Genomic DNA, 18,347 nt, shown 5'->3' with positions numbered 1-18,347 from the left:
AGTGTCTACCTAGGGGGAAGAATGTAGAAGACCTGAAAAGACATTGTTTTCATGAACTTTAGAACTAACTCAGTAAAATCATGGAAGATAGGCCTGTTTGAAGAAATAGTTCTTGATTTCTATTTAGCTTTGACTGGTTAACTAGCTCACAAAACAAATTTTGACATAATAATGTTACTATATTTTTCAAGTATTAGTTTTTTAAAAACTCATTATGAGCTCAAGAAATGTAAAATGTCAAAGTGATCAAAATTAAATCCAAAGTCTCATTTCGTTGGATATCCTGTTTTTTCTTTCTTTTGCCTTTATCTGATATCAAAACTGATCTGGTAAAAGGATAATCTTTAAGTCAGTCTTCATCTGTAAGAACTCCAAAGCATCTGTGAAAATTAAATTTTTGCTCCATCATGCTGATGTTTGGTTTTCACAGTGGAAATCATCAAGATATATTGGACTCATTAATTGGTTGATACTTTACCCTTTAAAAATAGTTTACAAGGCAAGACTGTGTTATACCTGGCCAGTGTCGCTCAGTGGCTGAGCGTTGACCCATGAACCAGGAAGTCGCGGTTTGATTCCTAGTAAGGGCACATGCCGGGGTTGTGGGCTCGATTCCCAGTGGGGGCATGCAGGAGGCAGCCGATCAATGATTCTCTCCCATCACTGATGTTTCTATCTCCCTCTCCTTTCCTCTCTAAAATCAATAAAAACATTTTTTTTAAAGAACGTATTCTGAATAGATCTATTAGCTATAGTAGACAGGAAGAAAATTTGGTCTAACTTTCCTCAACAGTTAATCACATCTGCTGTAGAGCAATATACAACTGCAGTCATTGATTGCCAAATAATTTGCTGTTTTAATTCCATCAATTTCCTTTTATATTTCAGACTTTATAAAACATAAGGGCATGTTTTCAAGTCATGGGTTGGACTTTAGGTGATGCAATCAAGTTGCAATAAACTTAATTTATCTTTATGGGGAAAAAATCTCTGATTTGAGATCATTATCTATAAAACTGCCTAGGAAAACATGCCAGTTCTGCTTTTAATTGTATTTCTTTTTTTGTCCTTTAAAAAATTGTCATTTTACACATTGATATAAAATATACTTCCTATTACTTGTACATATTCATGTAAAATATATCTCCCATTTCTTATTGTTTATGGGGCCAATAATATTTAAAGCCCAACCTATGTATTATTGAGGGTATAATTTTTCTCTTCCCAGAAAAGTCGAAGAAAAAACTATCATGAACTGAATAAGGTTATCTTTGGACATCATGTGACTATTAAAACAAAAAGGAATTAAATATCATGGCATCAAAGGCTTATGCAGTTCAGCACTTACAGGATTGCAAACATGACTTAGAAAACCCCTTCCCAGAGGTTTTTATGGTAATGTGTTTGCTGCACAGAGAAGAAAACAACCATTTGATCTAACTGTTGAGTTAGGTTGAGAACCGCTAGCAGGGTCACCTAAGACCATCGGAAAACACAGATATTTACATTACGAGTCATAACAGTAGCAAAATTAGTTATGAAGTAGCAACGAAAATAATTTTATGGTTGGGGGTCACCACAACATGAGGAACTGTATTAAAGGGTCGCGGCATTAGAAAGGTTGAGAACCACTGATCTAACACAAGAAGGGAAACTCAACAACTAGATTTTTATTAGTTTTGCCTGTTTTCCTGATGAAGTAAACATTTTCAAATACAAAGTTTTCTAGGAAATCTTAGTAACTATTTAAATTTATTGCTTTGGCCAATATGAGGCCAATAGTAATGAGGTTTCCATTCATATAAAATTCCTTTTTGTTATTGTTTTATGTGAATGAACCTCAGTGTAATAATCCACCAACTTATCAAAAGAGGCTCCTTGTGTTATACCAAAATCAGCACCTTGCTGTTTTCAGAATGTAAAAGAAGAGATGAACATCCCCCAAAGTAAATTTGCTCCATTCTGTATTACTTTTATTTTTGCTCTTTGGTCTCTGTTTAGTCTGTTCTATGCATTTAGCTTCCACGTTAGCTACCCACCCCCAGCTTTGAAGGAGGCTTCTGAAGTAACCTTCAAGGACCTAAGAACCCTGGGGAGTGTTGTTCGAAAATCACTGAAATCAGTGATTGCTAAGTTCCTTCCACTTTAAAATTCTATGATACTATGTAAGTCAAGCAACCTGCCTCACTGAATTTTTCACTTTTCAATTAAGCTATTCTGTATCTTATTGACAATGTCACAGTCTTCCTAAATATTTAGGCAACTGGTAACTGTCAATTGCCTGAGTTTAAAAGTTTTCATTTATATGCTTTGGTACCATAAAAATATAATTCATATTCCTGAATCAGGTCTTCTGTATGTTCCAATCAATTGCTCAGTAACTTAGGGCAATACATTTGATGATTGCATAATGATGTAGCCCCAGAGTACAAATTCAAAGCAGTCAGACTAAAGAACGTATGAATGGTATGGTTGGATAATAGTATATGGTTTCACCTGAAGATAGAACCTGTATTTTGATTGTAGAAGGGTATGATTTCAGTATTCTTCTAACTGGAAATCTAGTTGTTTCTCAAATACCCATTTTCAGCACTGGATGGAAAAAGCACCCAGTTGTTAGGTAGGCTGAGGTGCTTTGGGAACAAATTTTTTGTTTTTCTGTAATTACCAAAATAAACACACGATGCCATGATTTTGGTCATTTAATAATCCATAAGTTTTAGACCATGGGCTGATTGCTCCAAAGTTTTCCTGAATTGTCTCAAGCATAATCAGTTCAATACCCTGTCCAGACACCTTTAGAGGAAGGCTCCAAATGCAAGTAAAGCAGAAATAAAGAGGCAACTTCCTGGGCTGCCCAGAATTAACTTACTAAGGGGTTGTTGTATCAGCTACTATTTGTTTTATATTTTTAGTAAGTGAAGCTGGTATCTACAGAATCTTGATAAAAATACTCTCATAGATTAATGTTCCTTCTTCAGTCAATGGGCACTCACACATTTTTATAAATTTTCAAAGTATAATGTTTGTTTCAAGTTCTGCTGTCAAAATCTTTGCATTATTCAGAGCTGCTTTTCATGTATGAAGTAAATAATAAAATGATAAGTGTTGGCTCTGCATTTAAAAAATAATCTAATGTAGAAAAGAACTGACTTTATGTTACTTGAGTCATTCTTCTAGGTTTTACCTGTATTATACCATTGAGATTTGACTAAAAATTATGCTTTTTGTATATATAAAAATTAGTGAAACCTTAGCTTTGCTGATTAGGATGTCCTATTATGTAAATAAAGGGGTTTTTCTTTTATTTAAAAACAAAAAGCTGACAACTTAAAAATAATTTCTCAGTGGCTTCATAAAAATTCAGAAAAGTGGTTTTGCAGATATTTGTGGCACTCAGCATTTTTAAGATAGTTCCCTCATTCCTTGTAAACAGAAGCTCTAGAGTATATTGCAAAAAAAAAAAAAAGAAAATCTCAACGGCAAATGAATTTAAACTTCAACATGTTGCTCTTTCTTTTCTTTAGTCTTCTTTGTGGTGTAAATTACCCAAATGTTAACTTTTAGGGAAATATAACAGAGTAAAAATTCCTAATGCACAGGGTAGCTATGTTACTCAAACGTGCATGGCCTTCATAATTACCCACTAAATAGCCTCCACCACCGTATCCTACTGCTGCTCTTTTCCACTTACATTTCAGGCAAACTGTGTTCTTTGTTGTTCCTGGAAAATGCTTGTGGGCCTCTGTGTATTATGTCCTTTGGTTCCCTGTCAAAATTCTACCTGGCATTCAAGGCCCAGTTCAATTGGCTTCTCTTCCATAAGACTTTTGGTTTCCCATTCTTCCTCTTCTCTTATTTTATAACTTTCTCTGACACCATATTGTGCCTTATGATATGGAGTGATCATATCTATGTTACCAAAAACCAAACTACTATAGACAGCAGTAAAAAGGATAAATGAAAGGGGGAGCAAATCAGAGAAGTGTATCAGAACACCAATGCAAAATTATGAACTAAGACATTGGGATGGGTAAGAAGAAATGGAATTGAGAGACATATCAGAGCCATGACCAATGAATACAAGTGTCTGCAGGGAGAGAGGCTGTTGAGATTATTCGAGTTATCGAGTTTGGTGATAGAATGAACTAACCAAGAAAGAAAAACAGGAAGAGGAGACAGTTTGGAGGGAGAAAATGAAAAGTTCAGTTTTAGGTTGTAGTTGAAGTGCTTATGGGATATCCAACATCCACATAAAAAGGAATCGAGAAGGAAGTGAAAAATAAGTATCCAAATCTCAGAAAAGAGAAGGCAGGAGCCCAGCCAGCGTGGCTCAGTGGTTGAGTGTGGACCCATGAACCAAGGAGTCACAGTTCGATTCCCAGTCAGGGTACATGCCCAGGTTGTGTGCATGATCACCAGTGTGGGGTGTGCAGGAGGCAGCCGATCAATACTTCTTCCTTATCATTGATGTTTCTATCTCTTTCTCTCTCCCTCTTCCTTCTCTGAAATCAATAAAAAAAAATATTTTTTTAAAAAAAGAGAGAAGGCAGGAGTCATTGGCACATTTAGAGAGAAGATCAAACTAGGAAGAACAGAATATAAATGAAGGAAGGAGGTCTGGAAAATAGCAGGCAGAAAGAGGAGAACCAGAAAACCAGAAACCAGCATGAGAAATTTTTAACATATCAATGGTATTAAAAGCTGGGAGGCTGCTAGAGAGAGCAAGTAGAAGGAGAACTTAGAAGAGGCCCCTAGATTTGACTGTGAAAAAAGAATTAGGGACTTTTAAGAGCAAAGTTTTGGTCAATTTAAATGAAGCAAAAGCTAGATTGCAGTGGGTTGGGAAGTAAATAAATAGCAAGTGACAAATGCAGATGGAGAGGAAAGACCGCTCTTTCAACAACTTCAGTGGTGGAGGGAAAACAGCATAAAGGGGAGATGCACTAGGATCAGAACCTTAAACATCTGCTTCAGCGGAAAGGAAGGAGCTATTAAAAAGGGGTACGTGAGGGAAAGAATAATCTGTGTATATTTAGAATCATCTTGCCACCCCCCTCCCCCAATCCAGTTTGCCAAGTACAGTGTCTTGCATCAAACAAGTATTCAATGAATGAATTCAATGATGTCAAGTAAGACTTAGGGAATCAGAGATTGAATCAGAAGGTAAAGCAGTAGTGTTTTGTTCATCATCTACTTTGGAAAGAAACCTAAGCAAATGTTTAAATGTTCTCTACAAATAGTTTGAAAAATGTTACCCCCACATAAAAATAACTTAATACTGGTGTTCAGGCTGCTCCTTGTTTTACTTTAGAGTAGCTAGAAAATTATAGTTATTAGATTGCCAAATGCTGCAAAACCTCAAAATGCACAAGGTGTTTGTTTTTGGTTGTGTGTTTTTTTTTCCCTCAAGAAAAAGAGGTGGAAAAACATAACTTACTTGGCAATAGCTATATGAAAAGCAATAATGTTGTGTAAGTCTTACTTACATGATAAGGCTTTTGCAAAATAAACATGTTCAAAGTGGGAAAACTGACCATGAGACATAACCTTACTAATAATTGTCAAAAACCTGATATCATTGCAAATTCACCCCTTAGATATTGAAAGACAAAAATATTTTTAATAAAACTTATTTCATTCTTCAATCTTTTTTTATTTACTTTGAAAATCTGTTTTAATTTATCTTTGTAATTAAGTGGCATTTGTCATTGTTGCTCCTACAATTAGGTAGGTGTTTTTAAAACGTCATTAATTGTCATTAAGAAACATCCATTGTCTCTAAGATTCAAAGAGCAGGATATCTAAATATTCCATGTGCTTGGAGTTTGTGTGTTCAGTTAATCAGTGCTAAATACACAATGCTGAATCTGTCATATGCTAGTAGTGAGCTCCATTCAGTTCAGTAAAAATGTATTACATAAAGGTATGCTAATTTACTTTCACCAGAAGTTAACGAGTCTCTACCAAACCTATTCTTCCTACAGTGTGTATAGTAGTTCCGATATTGAAAAATTTTTTTAAAGTAAGATAATGAATTCTCTGTAGGTAATTACTTATCCAAAAAATGACACTGAATGCCAGTATCCTGGAAATTGCTCTTTGTGATATATGCTAGGTCTATAGAACAGACAGAATGTGCCCTTTTTTTCAGGGCCTCAAAGACTAAACAAATACAGCTTTAAAAAGGAGAGACCATAGCATGTTCCCCAGTCCTATGTCATTGATGTTTGTAGAATTTTATAGCTAAATTTAGAGCAAAAGGAAGAATTTTTAGAGATCTTCTTTTCCAAGTCCCTCATTCTATAGATAAAGCAATTGAAGACCAAAGGAGTTAAGTCACTTAGATAGATTTTCACTTCCTCAAGCTAGGAAGTAGACATCCTGACTACCTCAAGGCCGTGCTAATTCCATTGCCTTCCAGAGAGGCCAAAAATTCTCACTCTGTGACTCATGGAGCATTTTCCTTAATTTTTTTTTAATTATTTTTATTGATTCTTAGAGAGGGAGGGAGAGAGAGAGAGAAACATCTATGTGAGAGCATAACACTCTCCAGGTTCTTCATGCTATTGCAAAGGTAAGACTTCTTATTTTTGCAGCCAAGTAGTAATCTATTGTGTAAATGTATCACAGTTTTTTTTTTTTTATCTACCCATCTACTAATGGGTACTTGGGCTGCTTCCAAATCTTGGCTATTGTAAATAACATTGCAATGAACATCAAGGTGCAAAAATTCACATTTAATTTAGATTGTAGCAGAGGCTTTCTCTTTAATATCTCCTAATTCTAAAATGATTTTTTAAAGTTATTTTAGTCTATTTTGTTAGGTTATGGAAAAGCAGGACTAGCAAATGTAATAAGTGACTATCTTTGGCTGTTTGTTTATTTTAAATTAACTTTTTGGGTTACCTACTGGGAAAATAGTGCTTTCCTAGGTGTATAAACTTTTATTTATATATACATGTAGAGAGAGTTTATTACCTGTGAAAATGTAACCAGAGCTTAGACATTCAATACTTATTCATTGAATGAAAAGACAGTATTGTGTGCTCTGTTAAATAACTAAAGTTAAAGAATAAAAGATTGTTGGTGATTCTATATAACCTCTATTTTGTTACATAACTGATTTTTCTCCAAGTTTTACACCAAAATTTCTTCTACTTTTTTTTTAAAATATATTTTATTGGTTTTTTACAGAGAGGAAGAGAGAGGGATAGAGAGTTAGAAACATCGATGAGAAAGAAACATCGATCAGCTGCCTCTTGCACACCCCCTACTGGGGATGTGCCCGCAACCAAGGTATATGCCCTTGACCGGGATTGAACCTGGGACCCTTGAGTCCGCAAGCCGACACTCTATCCACTGAGCCAAACCGGTTTCGGCAGCCAAACCGGTTTCGGCTACTTTTAATATGCCATAATTCTTACTGGGTGCTTTCTTTCATGATCACTTTCCCAAACTTCCCAACAGTGCACGTACTATCTCATTTTATGTTTCCAAACTTGATATTTTGGAGTATAATTCATCAAGCTTTTATTGAAGTTCAAGTCATCAAGCTTTTATTATATACCTACTATGTGTATTTCATTGCACCCAGAAGCAAAGATAAGAAAACCTACTACTTATATAGTTTATGTTCTAGTAGAATATACATAAACCAATATAGTAGTACTAGAGGCCCATTGCACGAAGGTTCGTGCAATAGGCCTTCCTTCCCCTGGCTGCCAGCACCGGTTTTCCTCTGGCACCCGGGACCTAAGCCTTCGCTCCGGCCGCAACAAGGCTTGGCTTCTCCACTCCAACCACAGTGGAGAAGCCAAGCCTCTTCAGTCTTCAGCCTTCAGTCTTCACTCTGCACCTGCATATGCAAATAAACCCGCCATCTTTGTTGGGTTAATTTGCATGCTCACTCCTGATTGGCTGGTGGGCATCATGGAGGTACAGTAAATTTGCATATTTCTCTTTTATTAGTGTAGATAGTAGTAGTTTGATACATATGCAAACAACAGGAGCCTATCATTTAGAAAGCTTTTTCTCAACTGTTCCAAATCCAAAGATTTTTTTATTTTTGTTTTTGTTTTTTTTAATCCTCACTCAAGGATATTTTTCCATTGATTTTTAGAGAGAGTGGAAGAGAGAGGGAAAGACAGAAATATAGATGTGAGAGAAACACATCAATTTGGTTGCCTCCTGCATGCCCTTGACCAGGGCCCAGGCCTGGGAGGAGCCTGCAACTGAGGTGCGTGCCTTTGACCAGAATCGAACCCAGGACCCTTCAGTCCACAGGCCGACGCTCTATCCACTGAGCCAAACCAGCTAGGGCCCAAATCCCAAGTTTTTGATACACTTCTCATTGAGTGTAGGGATAGCATATTAAAATTTCCTATGGAAGATACATAATTTTAGAAGTTAACAAGTGATTGATTCTAATATGCTCTGCCTCCCACTATTAACCAAGAGCTACTGATGAACAAGGAATAAATAGTACAAGGAAGCAAATTATTGGACTGATTCCACAGAAAAGGATGTTGAAGGAATTTCATTTTTTTGTGGGGGTTTTATTCCATCTTATTTCAAAATATATTATACTAGAGGCTGGTACACAGATTTGTGCACCAGTGGGGTCCCTCAGCCTGGCCTGCAGGGATTGGGCCGAAACCAGCTCTCCAACATCCCCTGAGGGGTCCCGGATTGCGAGAGGGCACAGGCCAGGCCGAAAGACCCCAACAGTGCACGATCCAGGCCGGGGAGGGACTGCGGGAGGGCTCCAGGGCTTATCTGGCCCATCTCCCCAGTCCTGATCAGCTGGACCCCAGCAGCAAGCTAACCTACCCATCGGAGCATCTGCCCCCTGGTGGTCAGTGCGCATCATAGCGACTGGTCAAATGATCGAATGGTCAGAGGGACACTTAGTATATTAGGCTTTTAGATAGATAGATAGATAGATAGATAGATAGATAGATAGATAGATAGATAGATGATGATAGATAGATAAGGACTTAACAAGTGCCAGACATTATATTAAGTGCTGAGGATAAAATAATGAGCAACATTCCTGCCTTTGTGGAGATTATATAGCAGGGGAGAAAAGAAAACATTACAGATAATTATTTTGATCAATGATATTCAAGAGAATACAATAAATGATGAGGTTATATCCTGAGAGACCTAAAGATCAGGCCAGAGGGTTGTGGAGACTGAGATAAGAATGAGCAACCGTTCATTGCCCATCCCTGTGGAACTAAAAAGAAAGAGAACAGGGGAAAGGGAGTAGAGAGACAAGATTTTTTACCAGAAAATATGGCAATTTGAAGGGGTTGTGTGCAGAGAGTATATTATCAAATGGATACAGGCTAATTTAATTTAAAGGGCTCCAAACTGAGAAGTAAGATTATCTTCCCTTCTAACTCAGAGGTCCCTAAGGAGGCCCCCTACAACACAATAGTTGTATTAGTTGGTTATAAAACTTAGTTAGGGTCAACTGAAATGAACTTATGAATTTGAGGCTCAAGGGTACAAAGCAGTCTCTTCTCTAGCAAATCCAAAATAAAATTCACTAAGTACCCAGATGGAAATGTGTTCATGTGCTTCTATGTCTATGGTAGAAATGCTCCCTTTAGCATAATAACATAGAGCAAGGTACCACCACTTATTCATTCCTGTATTCACAGCTATTGACTGAGCACCAATAAGTGCTAGAGATATAAGTTAGCATGACAGTCTCTGCCCTCAAGGAGCTTGTAGTCTAGGGAAGGAGACTGTCTAAAAACACATCTCTATGATAGCCATATGATAAGTGTAATAGTAGAGCTATGCACAGAGTAATATTGGATATGATATCCAAATGTCCTTATGATGGGAAATGCAGGGAGTGCAGTCCTTTGTACGAGAAAATACAGAGTCCCAAGTGTGGCCCCAAACTAGCATTAGTCAAAATAATGTTTTTCATATGATCCAGCAATTCCACTTCTAGGTATTTATCTAGGAAAAAAAAAAGAATTCAAAAAGGTATCTGCACTCCCATGTTCATTGCAGCAGCATCCTAATACATAAAAAGCCCGGGGGCATCATGACTGAAACAACCAGATAGACAACCGAACAGCAGGATGCATGGGGTGACCAGACCAGCAGGTGGGTTAGTGAGGGATGACCAAATGACTGAACAGCAGGCTGTGTGGGGCGACCAGGCCAGCACGGGCAGCACTTGGGAGCAACCAGGCCGGCGGGGGCGGTGGGGCAGTTAGGGGCGACCAGGCAGGCAAGCAGGTGAGCAGTTAGGAGCCAGCAGTCCCGGATTGTGAGAGGGATGTCCAACTGCTGGTTTAGGCCTGATCCCTGGGATTGGACCTAAACTGACAGTCCGACATCCCCTGAGGGGTCCCGGATTGGAGGAGGTGCAGGCTGGGCTGAGGGGACCCCCTCCCCCTGCACGAATTTCGTGTACCGGGCCTCTAGTTATTTATAATAGCCAATACTATGGAAACAACCCAAGTGTCCATATATGGATGAAGGGATAAAGAAAATATGATATGTGTACAAAATGGAACATTATTCAGCCATATAAAAGAAGGAAATCTTGCTATTTGTGACAATATGGATGGACCTTGAGGGCATTATGCTAAGTGAAATAAGTCAGACAGAGGAAGACAAATACCATATGATCTCACTTATATGTGGAACAAAAAAAACACACACAACAACACCCTAACTCATAGCTACAAAGAAGAGATAGGTAGTTGCCAGAGGCAGGGGGTGGCAAGGCAGCGAAATGGGTGAAGGGTACCAAAAAGTACAAACTTCCAGTTGTAAAATAAATAAGATCTGGGGATGGAATATACAGCATGGTGACTGTAGTTAGTAATACTGTATTGTATATTAGAAAGTTGCTAAGACAGTAGATTTTAAAGGGTTCTCATCACAAGAAAAAAATCTGTGGAACTATGCATGGTGATTGATATTAACTAGGTTATTGTGGTGATCATTTCACAGTATATACAAACACTGAATCTTTATGCTGTACAACTGAAACTACTATATTGTTATATGTCAATTATAATCTCAATTTTAAAAAAGAATTTTAAAGCTTTAAATAAAACAGCATGTGTAAGCACCTGAAATGAGGTGTGATAACTGGTTTAAAAATTAATTTATTAATAATAATATTTTACAGATAGTATTGGTAAGGAGGAAGAAAAATATATTTGAGTTGAAAGAGATATTTTTCCCCCAACCTAAGACTTATAAACCTCTTTTAACTGTTCCTCTTTGCCTTTCTTTCTTCGGTTTTCTTCTTTTTTCACTCTTCTCACCCCATAAGAAGCCAAATGTTAAGGAAATTGTCTTTTTGACAAACATCATTAAATGGTAATTCTGGAGAGTTAGGGGGATAATTATGGCTTCTCCCCACTAAATATAAAAGTACTCTCTTGCCTAATAACAAGAACGAAAGCACCATCCATTTTTATTTATAACAGGGACAAAACAGATAGTACAGACTCCCTGTGAACAAAACCTGTGTCTGTACAACTTTGAATTCTGTACAATCCCTTCCTTTCATTTGTGAAACATCGTGATCTTTTAGCACCTTACTTATGTGCAGAAAAAGACATTGCCCCTGGCCTTCAGGATATTGTTCCAGAGTGGGAACAATATGTAAAATAAATAATTAAAGTACCGTGTGGAATTGCTATCATTGAAGTATGTACTAAGGGCTGTTGGAGTACAGGGGAAGGAATAATAAGCTCTGCTTGAAGAAATCAGAGAAAGCCTCACAAGAAAGTGACATTTGAACTGGGTCTTAAAGGGATGAGTAGGAGCTGGCTCTCAATTATTTGTCAGCAAATATACTTTCCTTTCTTTGCTGAACCCTTAGATTCTTTCACCTTCCCAGCAAGGTCGTGCATTACTTTTTCAAATTAAAGAAATGAACAATTTAATTTTTACTGATAGCCTGTGCTTTGCTGTGAAATAAAATCATGAGCAAAGTTGTAGATAGAAACCAAGACTTGAGATTGCTGGAGGGGAGAAGGGGCTTTTACTCTGTGGGCACTACGGCTGTGGGAGAACAGTGCCTTAAGAGCAGCAATATTTCAGTGATTCATTCTGTCATTTCTCTTCCTCTATAGCCATCAGGTTTGGGCGGATGCCACAAGCCGAGAAGGAGAAGCTGTTGGCAGAGATCTCCAGTGATATCGACCAGCTGAACCCAGAGTCTGCTGATCTCCGGGCCCTGGCAAAACATTTGTATGACTCATACATAAAGTCCTTCCCGCTGACCAAAGCAAAGGCGAGGGCCATCTTGACAGGAAAGACAACAGATAAATCAGTTAGTTCTCTTCTACCCTCTTGATTTGGGGTGGCTGGGTTTATTGTTGTTGTTGTTGTTTCCTTTGAGGAAATGATTAACCATGTTACACACACACATGCAGAGTACTGTTCATCTGTTGGCTGTTACATATTGTAGGCTGAGTCTGAAGCACAGGAAAGGAAATGTCTTCAGATAGGATAAGTAAACATTATTTTGAAAAGGGAAAAAGTCCTTCAAATTCTCCTACTAAATTCTTTGAGAAAGTATAAAAATATGCAAGTCAGCTTAACTTTAATGTATGAACTCAAGCCCCATTCACCCCACCACCCTCTTTCAGGATCCAACTACGTTCATTCACACAGGCTTGCTTTCTGGACCTAGCATTTGAAAAGATTCTTTATTGATCTTTAGAGAGAGATGAAGGCAGAGGGAGGGAGAGAGAGAGAAACATCAATGTGAGAATGATACATCAATCCACTTGCCTCCTGCCGGGGATCTAGCCTGCAACATGGTCATGTACCTGGATCAGAAATTGAACCAGCAACCTTCCTGAGCATGGGAAGACGCCCAACCAACTGAGCTATACCCGCCAGGGCTCAAAAAAATCTTACACATTCATATGTTCAAGACACATGACGATCTTATGGCTCCTATTATTACCCTCTCTTAAAAATAGGGAAATTGATGGTTAAACATTTTGCCCAGAGTTCACACAGCATGTGGAAGAACCAAGGCTAATGCAGGCCTTCTGACTATTATTACTTCAGTACATTCTGAGCATGACATTCCCTCATGGAAGCTAGTCTTTCCTAATGGCTAGCAATGAGTGGTTGACACTAGGAAAGTTTTACCTGGGGAAAACATTCTGAGTTATGACTTGTTTTTATCAATTTTTAGAACAGCAAGGATTTTCCACTCTGTTCTGCTATCCTAGTATATTCTCAGTCAGGAAATTTTCCTTGTGCTGTATTGTTCTTCTGAATTACAGTGATTAGGATTGTCTTCTGCAGACTTTACAGACTACAAGTCATAGTAAAGCTAAGTTTATGTGTTCATTAAATGAAAAAATTGGGGCCTAACAAGTCAAAAGCAAATGAGGAACTCTGCAAAGCTGATTTGTCTGTGGAAAATAAATTGTTCATTTAAAGGGAGAGAAATAAGAGGAAAGCTAGATTGATGGGACTAAAGAGGGTTAACAGTTTAAGGCAGATTACAACAGTTTGATGAGAGCATAGGATAGGGACCTGGAGGCCGGGAGCCCCAGAACCGGGAAAGGAGTGATAACAGGGAAAGAGCCCTGAAACAGTGTACTCCACCGTTTTGCCTCAAGCCATTTAGTTTCCAGGAACTGCTTTCTCACCTTTTCTTTATCTCTCTGTCCAGATTTGCAATCCCTGCTAGAAAGCCTGGAAGTACCTGGAAGCTAGGAGGAAGGCAGTGTAAGAAAATGTCTCCCAGTAGTCAAGAATTTAGTTACTCTACCAGTGGCCAACATACTCTTCTCTGTGTTACTGAGGGGCACAGAGCCCAGTCTACTGTAAATCACTTTAAAACCTCATGCCAATTGACTCTTTGGCTCCAAATCTTTGAGTTGAAAAATAAGATAACTGCCAGCTTTTTATGAGATAAGTAGGTATTAAGCTATTTTAAGGGAAAGGGCTGCAAAATGCTTGGTTATAGGCTTTTCAAGTTCAGAGGTCAAATGTTTGTCATTTTTCCCCCTATAGTAACTGTGACTGTGCTTTGCCCATAATATTTACTCAGGATGTATTTGCTTACTTGAATTAAAAACTGTCGCCTATGCCCTATGAAATTCTGGACTTTCAACAGAGGGCCTCTAACTAGCCTAATATTTGCTCACCAAACTGGACATCATTAATGATCTGGATAGAGACAGAATTGCCTCTTAGGGTCTGGAGAGAGACTGGGCCAAATTAAAATAATCCATCCCCTGATTACACAAAACTGAAATAGAATTGTTTGGCTCTCTTTTCTCCTTATCTTGCAAAATCAAATTAAACACGGGTGGAAAGAAATAGTTCAGAGAGGAATATGGGAGAGGGGAAAAAATCCAAAATGTGATTTCCAATGTGACTAGAGATTTGTTTTTTATCTTACATGGTCATGTTATTCATTTGATAGCATCTTTCTCAGGGGTGTTATGTTATCTCTTAGCCAAGACTTATGAAAGTTAAGATTTGAATTGATTGGAAACGTTTTGCAGAAGTATGGACTCTTGAGAGAGTGGAGGTTGTGAAAAAGTGTCTATGGCGGGTGCAGTTTGGGTCTCATTATACACCCTTGCTTGAACTGATGTCACTAGTGTTGGTTAGGCCAAGTCTGGGATGGGCTGCTCAGTATAGTGGATGACTAGTTACCAAGAACCTTTGGAAAAGGAAATGGCTTTATTGAAGAGGCCATTCTTTAAATTTATCTTACTTCTCAATTTAACCTTTGCTTATTCTGTCATTTATGGCATGCCTGCTAATCTTTCCTCTCAGGCCCAGCAACAGCATTTGCCTGCAGGCTTCTCCCTTGCCAACTTAACTTCCTTCTGCTATATCTTATTCCCTGCTGCTATTTTCACCTTTCAAAACAGATAAATGGACAGATAAATTCAATGTTCCTGTTCCCCTCTTATCTTTTTAACTTTGACACCATATCTTTGGGATATTATGTACCTTTCATTTCATGCCCAAAAAAATAATGCCTGGGAATTTTCGGCTCAGGATTAGGAAGAGATGGAGTATGGAATCACTAAACATGAATCACAGGAGAATTTTAGGAGCAATGAGCCTTTGAGCCCCCTTCAAATAGGAATGGCACTGACTCTCCCACAGGCTCTTTTCCCTTCAGTGGCTTGTTCCAGCCCAGGCCCTTATTTAAGAGAGCCTACTGAACCCTGTACCTATGAATATGCTAGAACTGGGGCGCTTTATTTCCTGAAGGCAATTTGAGAACTGAATGGACTTTGGAAGTTCCCAGTGTTTGACCATTACCCTGATGTGATGATCACACTGGGTACATCATTGTCACATGATCTTATGTTTGTTGATGAAAATAAACACAGAGTGGTTTTCAAGAACTATTTTCAATGCCATGGTTTGTCATAAAACAATAAATATAAAAAGCTTTGGTGTGCCTGCCAACTTTTCACTCCATATCTGAGGATGGTGAGGCCCTGGCTGCACTCTATCTGCAAGTAAGGATAAAACTTGTTATTTGTACTATATTGGACTTTGCATCCCAAATCATCACATTGCTCATGATAAGGTACATGTGGAGTCACTGTTTTTGTAATTACAAGAGCAAAACAGTGCCATTGTGAAAAGGGTTTCTCTAAATAGTATATGTAATATGAAACGACTAATGAATAAAACCAATATAGAAATGTAAACTTTTGTGAAAATAGTCTGTACCCTTTAAATTTTCTCATTCTAAAATTTACAGTGTCCATCACATCTAATAACTCAAACTATTGGAAAGATGTCTATACTTTTAAACCCTACACTTACAGCTGAACAAAGGGAGGTCTCTGTCCCCTTTATCTGTGGAAAAGCTTGAGTGAGCCAGAACTTGCTCTCCTGAGGAGGAAGATAACAGACAAATCCTCAGAGAAAAGAGACCATGGAACCCCAGTATAAATAAAGAGCAGGATAGTCATGCTGTTTCCTTTCAATGGCTACTAAAGAACTGTGCTCCTGGGATCATTAATTCATATATTAATATTAATAAAATAAATTCCTTTATTGCCAGGACTGTCAGAAACAGTTAAAAATATGACACAGCTGAACCAATGGTATTCTTTCAGACAATAAATAAAAAAGATAATATTCTATGTAGTTAAGAAGAAAGTACTTGGATTTTTTTCCTTTTGCATGGTTAGATTCAGTTAGCCAATGCCCTTGTTTGCCAGCTGAGGAACATTTTGGCTGGCAATCAATGGTTTTTAAAGAGCTGTGATTATCTGCTAGTTCATTAGAATGTAAATAATTCTTCCTATTATGTTTTCATTTGTCTTAAATCTCTAAAGCATGCAGGAAAATGGAATTACATTTTGAAACTTTCAAACTTCCATCACGTACAGCACTTAAGTAGCACCTCTAGGATATAACAGTTCAAAAGGCACTGCCTCCAAGATCCTAGCATGTAAGAGCTTCAGTTTCAAAGTCACAGTCCTGCCCTGGCCAGTGTGCTCAATCAATAAAAACATTTAAAATATAAAAATATAAGTCACAGTTCTCAGGATAGTCATTTTATTTCAAAAAGAAAAAGTAGGAAGTTATGTAGAAAGCTATAGAAAGAGAAAAGAACTGAACATGAATCAAGAGATCTAGTTCTCGTTCAGGTTTGCTGTAAATAGCCATTTGACTATGGAACACCTCTTGGCTTTAGTTTATTCATCCCTAATCAGAGCATGATAATGTAGGTTATTTCCGAATACCCCATTAGTTCTATAAATCCCATGGTTCTCAACAAGAGGAAAATAGGAACAACATGGGCAGAAACTAGGAAGAAGTTGAGAAAACCCAACCAAAGCATTTTGAGTTACCATTCACCCACTGTAGTTAATCAAGAAAAACCATATGTGTCTAAAGGAATGAAAGTCAGTCAGAAGTATAAAGAGGAAAAAGGAAATAAAATGAAGAAGATGGACCCTAAGAATTCAATTTTCTTTCTTGAGCCTTTGCTCTAATTTGTCAAAAAACTAAGAATATCAGGAGAACCCCACCAGAGGAGGCACACATTTTTTCCAGGCCATTTTTAACTCTTACATGGTTACCAAAGTGATCGTTTGTGAGATGGTAGGGTTGTCTATTACACTAGTTTCAATCTCCCAAAAGGGAGAAATCCCTGGAATACTCTCTGCTTTATTAGTTGACGTTTTTGTTTACCTCCTTTAGCTTGCTATTTTATTATTCAAGGAGCTGAAAACTTAGAGCATTTATGTATAATCCCTTTCATAATTCATATATTAAAAGGCAAATGTTATTGGACTACTGAGGAATACTATTGTTCTATTCCTCAATTATTAGCCAACTTTCTCGAGGACCTTTGTGTTTCACATAGTGGGCATGCAATAGATCTATAATTAAATTTAATGATCTATATAAAACAGTGCCCTTAATCCCATCCTGGCTTTGATATGTGCAGCCATTTTTGAAAATCAACACATACAAAAGTAAAGTACATTTTATGTATCACTTCAAAGAAAGCTTTTCTGTAATTTCTCCTTGCAGAAACCATTTTTCTCTGGAAAAGCATTGTGTTCAAGTACAATTTTCTTCATTTCATTCTCACCTTTTTCTGGTCTGTCCAGTATAGAAGGAGTACAAGCATCATAGTGGCCAGAGGTAGATTCACCAGGACGCTAATGAAGCTTGCACAGAGCCCCTTTGAATGCACTGGGAAGACCAATTTTATTCTTATAATTTGTATTATTGAACCAGGAATTGTTATAAATGTACTCAACAACTGTATACATTTTAGGCCTCACAAAACCTGATCTATCCCTGATAATATCCTAGATGTAATTAAGTGTTCTTTCCTGTTAAGGAGAGATGCTTATGTAGCCACTTGATAGAATGTCTGATAAGTACATTGTTAGCCCTAAACTAGAAGTATAAAATCATTAAGACCAAATTCAAAGATGATATGGTTCCTCTTATAATGGCAGGTTCCTCAGATGATGCTGTACAAGCTAATAGAACATATAAAGCTTCCCTTTACAAAATATACAAAAGAATGTAATATTTTACCAGAGGTGTAATATTAAATTAATGATTCAAGATAAATTCCACAGACCGCATTTCACCTGCAGTTTTAAGGGGTTAGCTTTCAGGATAAGGAGGTCCCATTGTGAAATGTGCAAGTTAATTGTTAGCAACCTAAGAATTGGTGATTTGGTGGCAAAGAAAGGCAGATCGTGTCTAACAATCACTTACAGTTTGACAGATCGATTATGAAGGCTGAAAGAATCTAAGCTGCAGACTTTAAAAATACAATGAAAACAGCATAATCAGATATGACTGGGGAAAAA

At 37.6% G+C, this 18,347-nt stretch overlaps 1 protein-coding gene across 4 annotated transcripts in view; it reads left to right on the top strand.

Moving 5' to 3' along the window:
• Nucleotides 1–18,347, top strand: part of PPARG (peroxisome proliferator activated receptor gamma) — a 142,266-nt gene that overhangs the window by 101,346 nt on the left and 22,573 nt on the right. For all 4 annotated transcript variants that reach the window (XM_079794990.1, XM_079794992.1, XM_079794993.1 and 1 more), the window contains exon 6: nt 12,126–12,325. In XM_079794990.1, the coding sequence (XP_079651116.1) occupies nt 12,126–12,325 (200 nt within the window). The remainder of the gene's footprint in view (nt 1–12,125; nt 12,326–18,347) is intronic.

This window comes from Cnephaeus nilssonii (assembly GCF_951640355.1).
Source record: "Cnephaeus nilssonii genome assembly, chromosome: 17".
Lineage (NCBI taxonomy): Eukaryota > Metazoa > Chordata > Mammalia > Chiroptera > Vespertilionidae > Cnephaeus > Cnephaeus nilssonii.
The sequence above is the reverse complement of the archived record's forward strand: the minus strand, read 5'-3'. Positions and strand labels throughout refer to the sequence as shown.